Source organism: Hemicordylus capensis, chromosome 2 (assembly GCF_027244095.1).
Source record: "Hemicordylus capensis ecotype Gifberg chromosome 2, rHemCap1.1.pri, whole genome shotgun sequence".
NCBI lineage: Eukaryota > Metazoa > Chordata > Lepidosauria > Squamata > Cordylidae > Hemicordylus > Hemicordylus capensis.
The window spans coordinates 297,721,493-297,739,688 of NC_069658.1; the positions used below are offsets into that span (position 1 = coordinate 297,721,493).

The 18,196-nt window shown below is 42.9% G+C and overlaps 2 protein-coding genes across 2 annotated transcripts in view; one reads left to right on the forward strand and one right to left on the reverse strand.

Annotated features, from left to right (window-relative positions):
* The first annotated feature begins 52 nt into the window (after nt 1–52).
* On the forward strand, nt 53–15,198 carry CHCHD4 (coiled-coil-helix-coiled-coil-helix domain containing 4). Its single transcript, XM_053289734.1, has 3 exons — nt 53–511; nt 4,715–4,813; nt 14,026–15,198. Exons 1-3 carry the CDS (start codon nt 490–492, stop codon nt 14,313–14,315), a joined length of 411 nt encoding a protein of 136 aa, XP_053145709.1. The 5' UTR covers nt 53–489; the 3' UTR covers nt 14,316–15,198.
* The window catches only part of LOC128342443 (netrin-4-like), a 124,106-nt gene continuing 114,051 nt past the window's right edge, over nt 8,142–18,196 (reverse strand). The window contains exon 11 of the mRNA XM_053289731.1: nt 8,142–8,439. The gene's annotated coding sequence lies outside the window, so the exon portion shown is untranslated. The remainder of the gene's footprint in view (nt 8,440–18,196) is intronic.

Here is an 18,196-nt window from a genome sequence, read left to right on the forward strand (position 1 = left end):
TACGTGCGTCTTTCGCAAAGCATTGTTGGGAATATCATTGAATTTCTGGGGCTGCGTAAAGGGGAGAAGCTCTATCAGTAAAGGTCACAAAGCATGTCGGGAAGACGGCAGGAGGAGATTTGATGTAAAGCCTACTGGGATATGTAGTGCCGTTGTGAATAACGGGCTCTGCCAAGCTTGGTGGGTTTTTGTCCCGCCCCGCGCCTGTGTCTTTCTGATAACCCAAGAAGGCGTTTTCTGACTGTGCAGCGCCGATCTCGACTCTCTTGCGCGCTTCGTTATGCGTTAGAGAGGTCTTCAGGCAGCTTCTGGGCTTCTACTTGGGGTCCTTCCCGCGCTGTGGGGGTGAGAGGTCGCCGCGAGGGCGCCTGGCAAGAGCAGAAGCGTGCGTTCAAGTCTGTCGCCGGCTGCCGGGGACGAGGGGACGGGTCGTTGTGCAGGCCATTTGGCGTCGTGGCGGGAGTAACGCGCTCTTTGGTCGCCCCGGCCATGTCCTACTGCAGGCAAGAAGGTACCGGGGCGTGAGCAGAAGGGGAGGAGGAGGAGGAGGGGGGTAGCGGCGGCAGCAGCTGAAATAGGAAGGCTTAGCGGCGTCCAGAGCTTGGGGGAGAGCGGAGAGTGCCAAGGGAGTCTTTTCTCTGGTCTGGAGCCCAGAGAAAAGGAGAGGTGAAGCCGAGTACCTCCAGAGTTGCAGCGAGGAAAGCAGGGCGGGCGGTGGAGATGTCGTGGCTTTGCCTTACGTAATGGAGGGAATATTTCTTCTTCCAAGGAGCTCAGTGGGGTGTAAGTGATGTGATCTCTCACTTATCTGCACAACAACCCTGTGAAGTAGGTTAGGTTGAGAGAGAGTCACTCTGTGAGCGTCCGGGCTGAGTCTGGGTTCGAACCCGGGACTCCTCCAGTGCATGTGGCTGCACTGGTAGGTTTAAGATTGCTTCTCTCCGGTTCTTCTTAAACGTCGCCTCTTAATCAAGAAAAATGAGCTTGCGGGCTGACCTTAAGCTTTATTTAAAAGATAGTGGGAACTTCAAAAAATATTTTCGATTTGGCTTAATTTATTCCATTCATACATTTCTTTCTAAAAGTTTTGGGCAAATCATAGTGTGTTTTGCTCGGAAAAACTTCAGTGCCATTACTTGAACCCCATTTTGGCATTCCCCTAGTTATCCAAATACATTAGGATTTTTTTTTAAAAAACAAAACAAAAAACGGTTCTTACCCGGTAAACTTCTTAACAGAAAATCCCAGAGGTTGTGGACTGCAACTCCCAGCATTCTCAGCCAAAGCCCACTGCAGCTAGGGATTTTGGGAGCTGTAGTCAACAACATCTGAGAGTCCCTCTTACAGGGAATGCTGCTTCTTACACTGCTTCTGGAAGGCACCTAGACTGGGACTTTGCCAAGGCTCAGAGAAAGAGAATTCATTTTTCCTTTTCATTGAGGTTAGTTTTACAGACTACATGTGTGGTAAGCCTTATTGTGAAAATACAGGTAAACTCTTGTTTATGGTTTCTGAGTTTCTTACATCAAGATCTGGAACCCTGTATAGGATTATTCTACTTTAACATCTCAGGGAGTGCTGCAATTGACTCTTGGCGGGGCACATATCTACAGTCCTATGAAATGGATTAGTCTACAGATCACACATCACTTGGCACCTTTACTAATACATTCCAGGCAGCCCAAGTCAGATCTCACTCTTTGGTGTTATTTCTGAGTGACCGTTTGCACTTGGATGACTTATGTCCAAAGCTAACTTCATATGCTAGTGCCCAGTTTTTGTTGTTGATAGTAGGGTGCTAACCCATAATTAGAGTTCAAGAGTAGAGGCTTCTTTGGTTCCATCCACCCCACTCCACCCCCAATATTGGCTTTCCTCCACCAGAAAGCAATTACTGTCAAGTTGGATAGTGATCAAACAGTAACATGTGCTAGAAGCATAAATAATAAAGCTTGTAATTTAATGGACGGTACTCAAGGTACTGTTGAGAACAAAGCCTGGTAAACACTGGATACAAATTGTATAGGAGTAATACAGTGGTAGTGATTCAGTAAAGCAATTTTAAATGCATGAATTGTAATTTAAAGCTGAACAAAATCATTTAAAGGATTAAATGAATGCATTCAACTATTTTGATTGAATGTTTGATACCTAGGCTTTGCCAGCAAAGCAGCATTCATTTTGAAATCTGTCAACATGTTTATGAGGATGATTTTTACAACTTTGCTAGTGTGTCCACGAACACACTTCTTGTCATGCAAAAGCATGGTCTTGTGGTGGCATCTTTAAGGCTAGCAGATCTAAATTTCCAAGGGCTGTATTGGTGAAGTGAGCTAGAAGTCCCAAACTGAAAATATCATAGGCTCTCCACTTTCCTTTTTTTAAAAAAAATAAGTGGCCATGTGTAAACAATTTTTGTTATCTCTTGTAGGTGGCAGTCAGTATTCTACACTTTAATAAAACAGCTTACTTTTTGATTATGTAACGTGTTTTGTATGGTTGATAATAAGCCGCTTGGAAATAGGGGACAATAGGAAAATACTGCTTGCCAATAGGGAACAATAGAAAACCTAGGAATGCCAATAGGAAACGAAAGGTAACAAAAGCTTGCTAATAGGAAATTCACCCTTGCTAATAGGGAGCAACGGGGAGACGTATGCTTGCCAGTAGGGAGCAATTTTGCCACCTATTGGCAAGCATGCCATTTCCCTATTGTTCCCTAATGGCAAGCAGTTTGGTATCACCCATTTTGTACTCTCTTTTGTTTTAAAAAATATACAAAAATATTCTACAGTAATGTATACTGACATAGTATATGTTACTGTAGAACAGTCTGCTGGCATGGTGTATATATACATTTCTTGGTGAATTGTATGTACTCACAGCAAGGGCAAGTGTTTGGGACTGGAAGACTTGAGCACAGCCCTTGTTTTGCTTATAGCCAGTTTTTTGTTCCCTGTCTTTCTCCCTGCCCTCCCCTGCTTCTCCCAACTAACAGTGGCCATGCCAAATGGGAAGAGACATTCTGATCTTCCTGGAGTTAATGCTGTTGATGCTATCATGCTACAAATCTAGGAAAATTCCATTGTGTATTCTGTTCATCTTTGGCATGGATGAGCACAACACTTTGGGGGTTTTTTGGTGGGTTTTTTTTTGCATATATTGATATTAGTTAGAATTTATATAGCATAAAATGTCTAAAGTACTTCTGTTATCCCTGTAAGGTGGGCTAGCATTATCTAATCCATATTTCAGGTGGGAGCTGATGCTGTAAGAATATTGACTTGCCCAGAGCCAGCTAGTGTTTGAGGCGAGATGTGAACTGGGGACTTGCTTTTATTACAGTATTTATTGGTTCATGTACACAGCAGCACCAGCAGATTAAGGGATAGTGAAAGCAACTCTCTGTGCCAGTGCAGCTTCTTGAAAAGGCATTGTAGAGGGAACCTCAGCAACTACATGGGTAGCCTCACAGGTAGACTGCTGGGGTATGGGGTAGAGCCCAGAAAGTGGGTGGAGTCCCACTTAGTGGAAGGTATCCTCTGCCCAGTTCTGGGGCTCTCCCCACTCTTCCTGCAGCCCACCAGGAATGCAGGCAGCCATTGTAGTTTCCAAAGGTCCCTCATCAATGCCTTTCTACAGGGTCTGGGGGCAGTAGTGATGCCGAGAGTTGCTTGGGCCAACTTTTTTGTGCTGGTATCTCTGATGTGAGCCATTATACTGGAAACTGATCTTTGGAAGCAGTGTGAATGTTCACCTGGCTTTGAACTTATTCTCAGCTTTTAAAAATTGCTCACCCTTGAGCTGTGACTTGGCAACAGTTAGCAGTTGTTGGCCAATGCTACAGATATACTGCCTATCACAATATGCTGCACTTGAACTGTAATTTGACTGATATTTTAACACACACACACACACACACACACACACACACACACACACACACACACACAACTTAATGCAGGCAAAATATTTAAGGAGATAACTGGTGCAGCTTCTATGGAATGATTTGGATGGATGTAGTTGCTACAAGATTATTTAAAGCTTTAGTTGCCTCTTGACTATGTAGGCTGTTTTGTGATAGGCTACTGCCTATCTGGGGAACCTTTCCTTAAAAGTGCTGATGCATCATTTCAGTGTTCTGTGGGATCTGTCCTGGGAAATCTGCTTTTCAGGGTCATCCCAGGATAGCTATTTCTTGCAATCATATTTGGCTTGTTCCTGTTCTACACTATAAAATCAAAGCAAACTGATTCACAATGGAAGTTAAATTACCCTGCTGTCATCATAAGCTCATTACTATTTGTCCGGTCTTTGTTGACTAATGAGATTAATTGATCTCTGACCTTTTCATAGCATCTCTTTATGCATGTGTAGACAGCAGTCTGCCTCGCCTTAGTCATCTCTTTCTTTAGAATGAACACAGCCTGCTTCTCTCAACCTTTCTTGCAAGTCTTAATCAAAAGTTTGGAAAAGATAATGTTTGTCTTTAATTTCCGAATGCTCTCCAGTTTCCTATAACCAAATATGGTGTCCAAACCCAGACACAGCTTTGTTCAAAGTCTGATCAGATCCAAGTAGCAGAGAATCATTAGCTTCTGACAGGAATGCTTTTGTTAATGGAATTGTTCAGAGACTTGTGTTGGGCTTTGAAAAAGTCTGATTTATCCAGACTGAATGGACTTCTGAGACTCTGTCTTTTTTTAACTTTCAGGAAAGGACAGAATTATATTTGTGACCAAAGAGGACCATGAGACACCAAGCAGCGCTGAACTGGTAGCGGATGACCCCAATGATCCTTATGAAGACCACGGTTGGTAATATGTGACATGGAGAGGCTTATGGAAATAAGTGCAGTGCTCATGTTCCCAAATTGGCTGGGTTTCTGACTATGTTGAGGTCAAAGGAACTTGGGGGGAAGTTGTATGTAAATTTTCAAAAGTTAGCTAATTTTTATTTCCTTTTATTTTCATGTTACACGTTGCTGTGGTCAAATCAAAATCAACAGAAATTTCACAACTACTTAAATCAACCTTCAAAACTAAAAAAATGGCCCAAGCTACTGACTCTTGGCTGTACAACTGAGTTCTTGGGGTATATGCTACTTCCAGGAATGCAGTAAAAATAGGCAAGGCTATGACTTCAGTCCATGCGTGAACTTTATGCAATATCTTGCATAACATTATATATCTTTGAACATTATTGTCAATGTCACTGTCTTTTGCTTCACTGACTACAACCACAAATAACCCCACATAATATATTTTAACCCTAAGGTACTTAAATGTGCATTGGCTCATACTTCTGGGAAGTTAGTTTGTAAATGTTGGAGATTTCATGATTGATTGAACTGTGAATCAAACTCAATTAGCTAGCTAGAATCTATAAAGTTTGTTAGTCTGACTGAATGTTGATAGTATTCTCATCGGTAAACATCTCATGTTTACAAACAACTTGATACCAGGGTATCTAACAAAGAAACTTTTCCAAATTGGTCATTTTAGAATAGTGAACCCTTATTAACATAATGGACACTTGTACAAAAAATGATAAATAAATATTTCTTAATCTCATAGGCCCTGAGGGGCTCTGTGGAAAATCTTATATTTTTAAGATGATGAACCTAAAATAAATGGTATTTTCCTAAGCATTCCGTGGGCACATCCTGGATACCTATTCTGAGAATAGCTTGCTGTTCAGTCGTAGTGGTGTGAAGTCTCTGGCTGGTGCTTTCTATCATCTCTGCAGCTACATGATAACTGATTAATCATTGCAGCAGAGTTTTTTTAGGAAGGGAGTGGGAAGTGGTGCCTGGGGCGAAGCTGTTCTTCATCACAGTGATGTATAAAAGTTTAGTTGTTGTTGTTTGTTTGTTTGTTTGTTTGTTTTGCATTTATATCCCGCTCTTCTTCCAAGGAGCCCAGAGCGGTGTACTACATACTTAAGTTTCTCCTCACAACAACCCTGTGAAGTAGGTTAGGCTGAGAGAGAAGTGACTGGCCCAGAGTCACCCAGCTAGTTTTATGGCTGAATGGGGATTTGAACTCGGGTCTCCCCAGTCCTAGTCCAGCACTCTAACCACTACACCACGCTGACTCCCAAGCATATGACATATAAGAACAGGGGTGGGTATTGGGTAACTTGGGAGCTATTGGTAGATCTCAGGATTATCCAAAGGCTTTTGGGCTTGCTTCTCCCTCCCCTCCCCTCCTTTCCGGCCAGTACTGTGGCCTTGTAGATTTTGTACAAGCAGCTATTTTGTGACTGGTCCCCCTTCCTGTCACAGTTGTGTGCCAGTAGCCCCCCCCCCCAAAAAAACCACCAAAACCCCACAAAAGTAGCTTGCAGAAAGCCATAAGTGTGCCCATCTCCCTATCTTAAGAAAATGCAGTTTTATTGAGGGGATAGCTAGATGCAAGTTCCCCTGAAAAAAACAATCAAAATGTGCTGTCAAACAACTAAAGACACATCTCTTCAGCCAAGCTTTTAGTTGGTTTGTTTTTATGGATATTTTAATCTGATTTTTATATGTTTTAACTGTTACATTCTTGGTCTGTTTAATTCTTGGTTTGTTTTATCTTGTAAACCGCCTAGAGACTTCAGTAGTGGGTGGTATACACATTTATTAAATAAATAATAATAATACATGACTAAATTGTAATGGTATCTTATCAGCCTTGCCTTGCACTTAATAGTTCATAGCCATCGTGTGACTGAATAAGCTCGAATACTTTTCAAGTTCTGTAATTAGCTGTTACCAGACAGCCCCCTCCCCCCACTCTTCCTTTTGGGAAAAACTACATAAGTGAAGAAAGCAGAGCATGAGCAGGCATTTGGTGTCAGGAAGGAAAGCCTGTTCTTAATGAAGCCAGTGTTTCCAAAACAGCAGAGAGCCTATAAGGCTAGAGTCTTTAAACAGTCATGACTCTAAAGTTCCAAATAGGGTATTAGACACCACACCCAAACCCTCTCCAATTCTGGTCCCCTTTGTCCACTTGTCAGCTAAAGCTATTCCTGTCTTTGGGACTATACACAGGAGCAAACCCCATAGAAGGGCTGGAATCCAGAGCTTAAGGGCTTGCTCTCCGATTTGGAACTTTGCTGAAGTTCTATCATGGGAGCTTGGTGGCCAGTGCTGCCCTCTACTGCCCCAGAGCCTCTCTGGCTGGGCAGCTGCCATGTGCTCAAACCCTCCCCCAGCAAAATCACTGGACTGCTGAGCCCTAAGTTGGAAGATGGAAGTTGTGGAGTCCAGAACTGTTGAGCTGAAACTGCTATCCTTGAGCATTTTTTGTGGAGACTGCATTGGATTGACCTGGACATTCTTGGAATCCAGAGTCTTTGAGCTACTTCCTGTGAGAGCTTGCCACAGAGCCATCCCTGTGCCTGATCGCCTAAAAGCTTCTAGACTCCCGAGCTAAACCCTAGAGCAAGGATGGGCAAATTTGGCCCTTCAGATGTTGTTGAATTACAACTCCCACTATCCCCAGCCACAACTTATTGTGGCTGTGGATGATGGGAATTGTAGCTCAGCAACAGCTGGAGGGCCCAGTTTGCCTACCCCTGCCCTGGAGCCTTTGAAGTTGGGCCATTCCCATCCCTCTGTGGGCTTGCTGTGAGCTAACCCTTTCACCCATAAGGGTAAAGTTGTGCCGTCGGGTCAGTGTCGACCGCAGAGCCCTGTGGTTTTTCTTTGGTAGAATACAGGAGGGGGTTACCATTGCCATCTCCCTCGCAGTATGAGATGATGGCTTTCAGCATCTTCCTATATCACCGCTACCCAATATAGATGTCTCCCATAGTCTGGGAAACATACCAGTGAGGATTCGAACCAGCAATTTCTTACTTGCTAGGCAAGTTACTTCCCCACTGCGCCATTAGGTGGCTTGTACCTGGACTACTTGGGAAACCCAGTGCTCCCCTATTCCAGGAGTGAGCATGTGATATTCCACAGACACTGGAACCCGGTGCTGTGCAGGCACTTTGCTGCTTCTTGCCCTGCTTTGGGGTCCTTAAGTCTTCCCCGATAGCAGTCCTCCCTTCTGGCATAACACACAGATCAGCAGATGTGGGCAGGTATTAAATTTTATTCATTCATTCATTCATTCGTTTATTTTTATTTATTTATTTATTTGATTTATCAAGCACCCTTCCAAAAATGGCTCAGGGCGGTTCCAAAAATTGCTCTTCATTCTTTTCTCTCTCCCTTCCTCCATCCACATTCCATCTCACTGCAATGGGTCCTGACTAGATACAGGGATTTTTCCTTCAAGCTTGTCTTTAATTTCTCCTGTGAGGCTGTGTATTATTTCTGTTGTGCTGATTAATTCCAGTACTGGAGTCAAGTATTCCCTTTTCTTGCAGTTCCTTTCCCAATGGCCTGCAATCATGTTCTGGGCCCATAAGGCTCTGCTGCCACCAGCTTTCATCTGCTTATCCCTGAAAAAAGAAATAAGATGAGCATTGCCGAGTAGGCAGTGTTTTATTTATTTTCTACTCGTAAGGGACTTTTAATGAAAATATTTGAAAACGCTTGACTTGCAGGAACTGTGGTAAATTTTCTGACACCTCTTGCTTAACATTTCTGGCATAATCTTAACATGTAACTGCAGCATTCTCACTCCTGATCTCCATATCCCCCTCTACTCTTTCTGGTGGTGTAACTACAGTGTTGAATCTTAATAGTCAATTACTAGTGTGCCTTTATTGCAGCCATAGTGTTTTGGGATGGAGTTGTTGTTCAGTGCAAGAGCACATGCTTTACATGTTGAAGGTCCTAGATTCAATATTTGGCTGGGGAAAGGCCCCTTTCTATAAGCCCGGAGAGTAGCTGCCAAGCAGTGTAGACAGTACCGAACTAGATGTACCATTGGTTTGACTTTGTCGTTTCTGATGCAAAACAGTTTCTGATGCATTGTGGCCTAGCTATTGTGACTCATAGGAACATAGGAAGCTGCCATATACTGGGTCAGACCATAGGTCCATCTAACTTAGTATTGTCTACACCAGGGATTCTCAACATTGGGTGCCCAGATGTTATTGGACTTCAGCTCCCATAATCCCCAGCGGCCTTTGGTTGGGAATTATGGGAGTTGAAGTCCAATAACAACTGGGGACCCAATGTTGAGAATCCTTGGTCTACACAGACTGGCAGCAGCCTCTCCAAGGTTGCAGGTAGGAATCTCTCTCAGCCCTATCTTGGAGATGCCAGGGAGAGAACTTGGAACCTTCTGCTCTTCCCAGAGTGGCTACATCCCCTGAGGGGAATATCTTACAGTGCTCACACATCAGGTCTCCCATTCATATGCAACCAGGGCAGCAGTGTTCTCTCTAATTTTTTCCCCATTTATATCCGGAATGAGTTTTGTTCTGGGTGGCAGTATCAAGGCAGTGTGTGCACATGGGCATTCGGAATGGGATCTTCTTGATTCAACCTGAACGGAATCTAAAATTAACTGAGTGGACATCAAAAAACTTGTGAGCGTGCACACATGTGCATGCCTTAGAGGGAACACTGCAGGGCAGACCCTGCTTAGCTAAGCAGACAAGTCATGCTTGCTACCACAAGACCAGTTCTCCTCCATAAAACCTCCCATCTCCCTCATTCGTTATTAGTCATTTTGAAAATCAAACATGCATACTTTGGCACAAGTATAGACCATAGTACATGCTTTGTGTGCAGAAGATGCAATGTTCAATCCAGTTCAAAGGTTATTCAATGTTCAATCCAGTTCAAAGGTAGCAGGGCTGACTGATGTCTGCTTGAAACCTGGGAGAGCCATTGCCAGTTGTTGCAGACATTGCTTGGATGGATCAATGGTTATATGGATGTGGTAGAAATCAGCTTCATTTTTTGGTAGAGTATATCTTCAATTTTGTATGTACACAATCATCAGTGTAGAAAATGTAAAAGCTTCACAAGAGTAGCTGCAGCGAGAAATTCCAACTCCTTTGTGTCGCTATAACCTAGACTTCATGTGTGCTTTGGTTGAGCCTGGAGGCATAGGTCTAGTCCAGATGTAACTCCGAGCCCAGACTGATTCCTGGCTTTGTGTGATGTCTCCTCACCTTGAGTGCATTTCCCTCTTGTTACACAAGAGGAGGAAGGATTTTGCTTCCAGTTCTGGTTATAACAAGCTAGAATTTCTCGTTACGATCCCAGTTTCAGATTCTGGTTTATTTTTAATTTGAGTAGAATAAGCTAGGATTGCTTGCTTCCGCTATAAAGCAAGATTCCGGCTTATTCCAGAATTCAACCCTGGCTCCTTGTTGTGTCTGAACTGGACTTTGAGCAGATTGTTGTTTCCTCTTGTGTCTGTCTGCATTTTTGTTGAGAAAGTGGGCCAGCCACTTCACTTCTGGGGAGGCTCAAACTTCTTCTTTTTTAAGGTATAGAGATGGCTTGCTTTGACTGTTCTATAAGGTTTGCACCAGGTGCTCAGTCTATCATTTTCCAATGTTGATTCTTGAAAGTTGCAACCAAGATCAACTTTTTTTTTGAAGTATAGGATATTTGTTTAATGGCTTATAAAAACTAATCATATGCTAAGCATATGTGATTAGCATATGCTCCTCTGTATTTCACAATGTGCTCCTCACTGTTTAACAATGTCCAGTTTTCCTGTAGCCCATCTTGCCCCGGCTGTTTTAAACTGGTTTTCCTTACTTCACAAATATGGTTGGCAGTCTGTGCTTGGCTTTAGACTCTAGGGGGCAATAATCACACACTGTAGCAGCTATATGTGCACTGTGCTATTCATTGTCCTCCATATATGGTCTGATTTGAACCATATCTTTTTAGCATAGACCTTAACCTGGGACCCTTCTTGAGATGAAAAGCAATAGCTATTTTTTCCCTTCCAAGATTTGTCAGAATCTGTATCTTATAATAAAAAGATATGGAGAAGCAAAAAATTGATCGTGTTTCATCTTTGCTTTTAGCCTTTGTAATTTCATACAGGATGTACAGTATTTTTGGCCAAAAGCCAGCACTGAGCCTACAGACTGGGTGAAAATGTACTTTTGAATGCTAATGGTGTCTCTCCAGTTTGAGAATCTGGTAGCTCTTAAATTTTTTTTTTAGTTGAATTACCTAAAGGTAAAATGTCTAGTCAGTTTTAACTCCTGGCACCCACAGAATCCTGTGGTTTTCTTTTGTAGAATACAGGAGGGGTTTACCATTGCCTCCTTCCACACAGTATGAGATGATGCCTTTCAGCATCTTTCTATATCACTGCTGCCCGATATATACTACCAGTGGGGATTACTGGTTGTGAAAACACAAAAATAAATTATGGAGACTTCTTTCCCTACCACTCTTTTGTCTTGGTGAAAAGTAATTTTGCCAGGAAAATCAACATGGAAAGTTGAATACAATTTTGTTTAAAAGCAAAGCACAGCAAAACCAGTTGGTTTTATAGCTATGCAAAGCAAATGAGTTAAATTGAGCCTATAAATTGACTTCGGTCTTGGTTGGAGCTGCCTGGCCCAGTTGACTGTAAGCCAGCCAGTCAGTGTGCAGTTTTCCCTGAGACACTAGAGCTCTTTTCTAGCTTTTCATTATTCCATCCATTTCAATGGGACTTGTGCAGAAGAAACTCCTGGTGGGCTGTGCCTCTAGGCCTTTTCCCACCCAGCTTCCTATATTTGTCTTAAAGAACTGATCCAAGATCACAATGCCCCATAAGAGCCAGTGCAGTAAAATAATACTTGGGATTTGATATCTGAATTAAAGCTCTGCTCTGTTCATTTTAAACACAAATTTCAACAAGGCTTAATCTTAACTTAGTGAGAAATGTTGATTTATTTTTTTCGTTTTAAATGACTACATTTAAGATTGCTTACAGAAATTTCTTGAGGAGATATTGTCTTCTCAGCTCCCTATGTGCAGCAATCTGGATTATTTATAGTGACTCAAATACAGAGTGATGCTCTGTGGAATGTAGAGTCCATGCAGCCATCACTTCCTGAAAAGCCCTTGCCAGGGATCTCTCAGCTACACTGTGGGCTGGGACTGCAGCAGGGAGGAGAGAGAAAGCCAAGCAGAAGCACCTGCTCTGCTAGTGGATCTCTGCCCGGTTTCTGAGCTCTCTCCCCTTCCCTGCACCTGCCCATGCTGCAACCACAGCATTGCTGAGGGTCCCGTGACTGTCCACTCCTGAGTGGAATAGTCATCATTTTTAATTGGTCACAGTTTTCTTTTGAAAATGTTTCCTGTGTGCTGGAGTTTGGATCCCAAACTTGATGTTTACAATGAGGTGGGAGAGAGGGCTTCTCCTTGAAACTTGTCTTTCTAGAAGAGAGGAAAAAATAATTCCTGTTTCGGAGATTATACATCTGGTTAATACTGCTATATTAAATGTACCAAACAAAGTAAATTGCTGTTCATGTGTAAGTTAGCTGTTTCACAGTTGAGTATCCTGCTTCTATTGGCAGTGAAGTTGTCTTTTTTAGTAGTGGGCAATGCACTATTTGAATTTTGTCTGTTTGAGATTCCTGATAATGAAATTTTGCACCAGTTCTGAGTTCCAGCTCAAAAGGAAGAAAGGAGATATTGTGGCTCAGATGGCCATCCTGCAAGGGAAGTCGGACCTAGGGCATTGAACACTTTCCTTGGAAATTGTAAAGGGTTGCTTTGTGATTATTTTCTTGGCGAGTTCTTGCTTGTTCCATTCCATAAGATCTTCATCTTCCTAGCTGAGTGGCTGCAGTACAGCTAGAAGCTGGGCCCCAAATTCTTTGGAGGTGTGTGACTGAACTTTAGCAAACATTCAGAGGAACAGTTGCAAAGCAATGCAGTGTGGTGCTGCCTGTCTCATGCTAATGCTACATGTTCTGTTTGTGGCCTGTTGCCCACCTCCGCAATCAGATTTTCCTCTTCTGTGGTCAGAGAGACCCAACTGTGAGCTATTTGATTTGCAGGTCTTAGGAGCCCGTAAGACTTATTATTATTATTTCTTGTTTACACAGTCAGACAGGTGTTATTGACTGGTTTGTTTTATCCAGACACCGAGTCCTTCCCAAGGACCTGGGATGGCTGAATTTTTTTTGTCAGTTGTTATAGATATCGTCGCAGAATATAGGCTGTTCCCAGTGATGATGATGATGATGATGATGATGATTTTAAAGGCAACAGATCTCACAAATCCCTAATTGCAGAAGTTCCCTTGTATAATAGTTGATGTTCATTGTTGGAAATGTAAGATCTCAGTGAGCAATAAGAAATGCGTCTGCACTGGAGAGAGAGGTTCCAAACTGTAAGCTACTGATGGCTTCTATTTTGAACATGGAGTTTCCTCAGTTGTGGAATTTTGGCAAAAGATCCACCTTGCAGCTACAATAAAAGTCACTAGCCAATAATTTTCTATTATCCTGCCTGTTTACATATGGGAGTCTGTGGTGCATCAACAGTCTGAAAGAAAAAGAGCACCAGCTCTTTTCTAATTCACAAGACTTTCCCTGGCCATGTAGACCATTGGCTCAATGATTGTCGAGAAACCAGTGTAACTACCTTTAGGAGTAAAGAGAAATCTTTATGTATCCATGACTGTCTTGGAAGCAGAAGTGCATCAGCACCTGAGTTGGATATGCAGGAGCAACAGGACTTGATTAATTGTACCCAAGGCACTTTACAATGAGAATATTGCCATGTCTTGCTTTGGGAAACTGGTCAGATTTGCTTTTAAAGTGTTAGCAAATGACCTAACGTGTCAAGCAGCTGTTCTGCTTTCATCTGCTTCATATTTGTCCTACATCTGGCTACTTGTTTGCTTCCAGATTTTGACTCCTCTTTTTAGAGTGATTTCCTCAGTACAAACAGCATCCTGTCACTATAGGCTGCTTCAAGACAGAATTGAGGGGCCTGATGGGTTTACTGGAAGGCTCAGTGTAAAAAAGCCTTGTCATGCATCAAATCGATCCTGCAGCTCTAGTTCAGTAATGAACTGAGACGAATTTGCTCTCCACTCCTCTAAAATAATCACTTACCATTAGCTTATTGATTTCTTTTCTTCTTCTTCTTCCTAGGTTTGATATTGCCTAATGGAGATATCAACTGGAATTGTCCTTGTCTTGGAGGAATGGCTAGTGGCCCTTGTGGGGAACAATTCAAATCTGCCTTTTCCTGTTTCCATTATAGCAAGGAAGAGATAAAGGGATCAGATTGTGTGGACCAATTTCGAGCCATGCAGGAGTGCATGCAGAAGTATCCAGATCTGTACCCCCAGGAGGAGGAGGATGAAGAAGAAGAAGAAAAGCAGAGCAAAGATTTAGAGACTGGTCCTTCAGTAGCCAAAAAGGAGGAGGGATCTAGCTAATGAAGCTGTATTGAGGCTGTAGTCTCCTTAATGAATTCAAAGACACACAAACTTAAGCAAAGCATCGTCTTTCCTCTCTCCTCTTCCTCTCCACCCCTTCTTTCCAGTTCCTCAAGGAGTGCACTTCACCTCTCTTCTGTACACTGTATCATGTGAATTATGTTGCTGTAAGGGAAGACACCTTAGACCTTTGGTCTTCACAATGAAATGCTGCAAGGTCAAGTATGTCTACACCCAGCAAAGACCATTAGCTGCACTGGCCCTGCTTTAACAATTACTTCCTTCTCCATTCATGTTCAGTTGGCAGGTTGGCTTGAACAAGAGCAGAAGAGGGATGGACCTACACTTGGTTGGTGGTTATGGTGGTGGGAGGGAGAACGATCAGCAAGGATAGAGGGACGATGTTGACTTCATTACATTTCAGTTATTGACTGTTTCAGATGTGTCCTATGCTAAAAATAGCTTAACATTTTTCTCTAAACCACCAAAGAGAAATTCAGAAACGTGAATGCGGGTGAAGTTTTCAGTTGTACAGTCTGCATGCTTTAATATCATATGAAGTTTGTATATGCTACTGATTTTTGCAAATGGAAAATTAATGTTGCAATATGTGTAGGGAGAAGTGGAATTAATGTTCCGACTCAAACATCTGCATTATTTCTTAGAGGGGAGAATTTATTGATCAACTCCTGCTGTAACTGAATTGATAGGGAGAATGTTGATCACTGTGTTCCTTAACATCTTGTGGGGTTTCCTCTGTGAAAGCCTGTCTCTTCTCCAGACAGGCTGCTTAAATAGATGCCCTTGACAGGAAAACTTTGCCTGGAATAACAGCCTCTGACTAGATAACTGTGTATATTAAAGGCAACATCTTTCTACCTTGCATTGGAGCCCTTGTGTCCTTTATTAATGGTAATGCTGGTGATTGAGGCTATTTTGATTTATGCCTCTTGTTCAAATGAACATATTTCTTCTTACAAAAAATGGAGATCTGCTGTGGGCGACTTAAAAAACTACAGCATAGCCTCTTGTTCTTAAGATGTCTGCAAGAATTGGTATCTTTTTGAGGGGCAGGGTACATGGTGGTGATTGAGCAATTGGCTATATTCTCAGTGTATCTGCTCCCTGCAAGAGAGGTGGTGTTTCTGCTTGTGCTGCCCCACTGGTGTCTGCATGGTATAAGGTGTAGCTATGGAGTTGTCAACAGCAGCACAGTCCATATCACTGTAGGTACAAGTGTACTCATTTTCCCTTGGGTTCTTTAAGGGTTTCTCCTGTATCTTAGTTGATCACTAAAGTCTTGGTGCAGATGCTGTCCCCAGATATGCAAATTAAATTGTCTTTGGAATAATATGACAAAGTGCAAAATACCACCAGGGTATGTTACATATGTAAGATTTGTAGGACTCAGCCCGGCTGGCTTCTCATTTATTATGTTTTTTGTCAAGAGCCAGTATTGGAGGCAAAAGCTTAAAAGAAAGCTCTTGGGAAGTAACTTGCCTCCTGCAATTAGTTTCAAAACTGTCAGAGTTTTGAAAGGTATCTGGGACCCTATTTCTGTGTTCTTCTATTTACCCCCACAATAAGCACACTGCTTTATAGCTGCAGCTGGTTCCATCCTCGATACTCGTTTAATCCCTTTTAGAACCAATATAGTTCTATATTCTAGGTATTCATAAATCAGTGTTGTAGAAGAAACATTACTTGAATGAGTGGCCCACAAGTTAATCAAGGGCTGTTTAACTGGCTTCTTTCTTTTAGGAAGAAGTAAAGTTCCTTGCATAATTCATGATGCTAATTGGTACTTTTAACGTATGCTTAACAAACCTTGACAGGCAGTAATAATTCCTATTTTACAGATGATGAGCTGGTTGCCAAGACATATTTGATTCAAAGGCCACCTAGTGGGTCCATAGCATTCAAACCCAGGTTTCCAGAGGCAAGCGCAAACCTAACCCTGGACCATCCTTAAATACACTTGTTTATACAATTGTAGCTATATTTTGTATCTACTTCAACCTTTGCTGAAATAAAACCTCAGCACCTAGCTGTTGGGGGCTAACCCTACTTATAAGTAGAGGCCCAGTCTATGGACTGATGGAATCAAACATGGGCTCTTCCCTGTTGTTCTTCCCCTCCCTACCCTGTCATGTACTTTAGCCCATAAAGCCTAAAGTGCCCTAACTTGTACCAGCTTGAAGGCATTATGAATCCTTTGTGTGGTTGGTTGCCATTGTGTAGAGCTAGTGTGTCCGGGGAGGTGTGCGACAACCAAAATTACATTGGGTTTACCATGAGCTTGCATGATTCATGTATTAAGAGAATTATGTTTTGTGTCTCTCTATCCTTTTTATCTCTAGCAGGTGAGGTGCATTCCAAGAAGCTATTCACACTTGCAACCAAAACTGAGCTAAGGAAGCCCAGCCTGGTTTTGGTTGCATGTGTGTACCACCAGGAGCTGCGTGGCTCCTGGTGGCGGCAAACCCACTTAGTTAGCCCGCCATGCGAGGGCGCCCAGAAAGTGGGCTAAATGCTCGTGTGTTGGTGCTGCATGGCTTCGTGTGGCACCTACACACAAGTAGCCTCCGGCCCTGCATTGGGAGGCTCCCCAGATATACTCTGCGCACTCGCACAGTGGATTACGGGAGTTCCGGGGACCTCCCAGCTGCCAGTAGTAGCCGGAGAACATCTGGGCGAGCAATCCGCTTACCCAGCCAGAAGGAACAGATTGTCTTTGGGGGAGGTAAGCATTTCGCGGTCTCGTCCCTTCAGAGCACTTGGGCTCCAAGTTCTGTCTATAGAGTAGGTGTCGTGCAGAAACTGAAATCTAATTAAAACCTAACATCTCCAGCACTTTACCTCAGTACTCTCTTGTCTAGCTAAAAGGAAGGTATTGTTACAGTGGTATTAATGAGCTTCAAGTGTTAAAGATGTTCCAGCCCTTTTCTCTTCAGCTGGCTGTTGTCCCCTGCACAAACATTGGGCTGTTGAAGTAGGATTTAAACTGGTCTGAGTTATGTGTCTTCCAGGCCTCTCCTTAACTGATCTGTCTGATCTCTTCAATTCACTTTTCATTAATAAAGGAGTGCAAGTACCAGGTATCTGTCAGCAGCTCACTCCTGGGGATGGAAAGCAGGCATTTTGAGAGCACTTTCTACTCTAATAGAAAAGAGTGTGAAAAGGCCTCTTGGTCTGTGTACAGAGCAGTCGACAAAACAGATGCCAAAAGTGCTGAAGTGATAAAAACCTTGGCGCCTCAGCAGTCGGCCTGCATGCATGGAGTCTCAAGCAATCTGATAAAACCCAGAGGCAAGAATGGGGGATTACCTGAAACTGTCCTGAAGGGGACACTCATCTTGCTGCTTATTCAGGGCCAGTCGGTGTGTGAAATGGTGCTCTCTGGACAGGCTGCTTTCCTCATCTGTTACTTTGCTGTATCTCTTCCCTGCACCCCCTTAAGAACAAGAACTGCCTTTTTAAATGCTGCTTTATTGCTTTAGTTTGGGGATTTATGACCTGCAACTCTTTGTAGCACCTTCTGGGGGCTTATAGCAGCTTTGCAGGGTGGTGGGTGTTTGTGAGGAAAATAATATTGATTGATTCAATTTCTATACCGCCCTTCCAAAATGGCTCAGGGCGGTTTACAATTATATAATGCGGAGGCAAACTGCTTAACACCCGCTGCTGCTGCACTGTGGCTGCTGTGCAACTACAGATAACCCCCAAAACAGGCAACGATGTATTTAACATTGTTTTGCTGACTAGACATTACAGGAGTACTGTGGGCACATCTTTCCTGTGGGTTTATCTGACAACACCTTCTGGCAGATATTACAGATATGCCATGGGATGAGCCACAGAAAAGCAGCTCTTGCAGCACT

What these genes read in the sequence shown, in the direction of transcription:
- CHCHD4 (XM_053289734.1), top strand. Translation starts at nt 490, where the DNA reads ATGTCCTACTGCAGGCAAGAAG. An exon ending in GTCCTACTGCAGGCAAGAAG is followed by an intron (nt 512 to 4,714) that starts GTACCGGGGCGT and finishes TTTAACTTTCAG; the next exon opens with GAAAGGACAGAATTATATTT. An exon ending in TGATCCTTATGAAGACCACG is followed by an intron (nt 4,814 to 14,025) that starts GTTGGTAATATG and finishes TCTTCTTCCTAG; the next exon opens with GTTTGATATTGCCTAATGGA.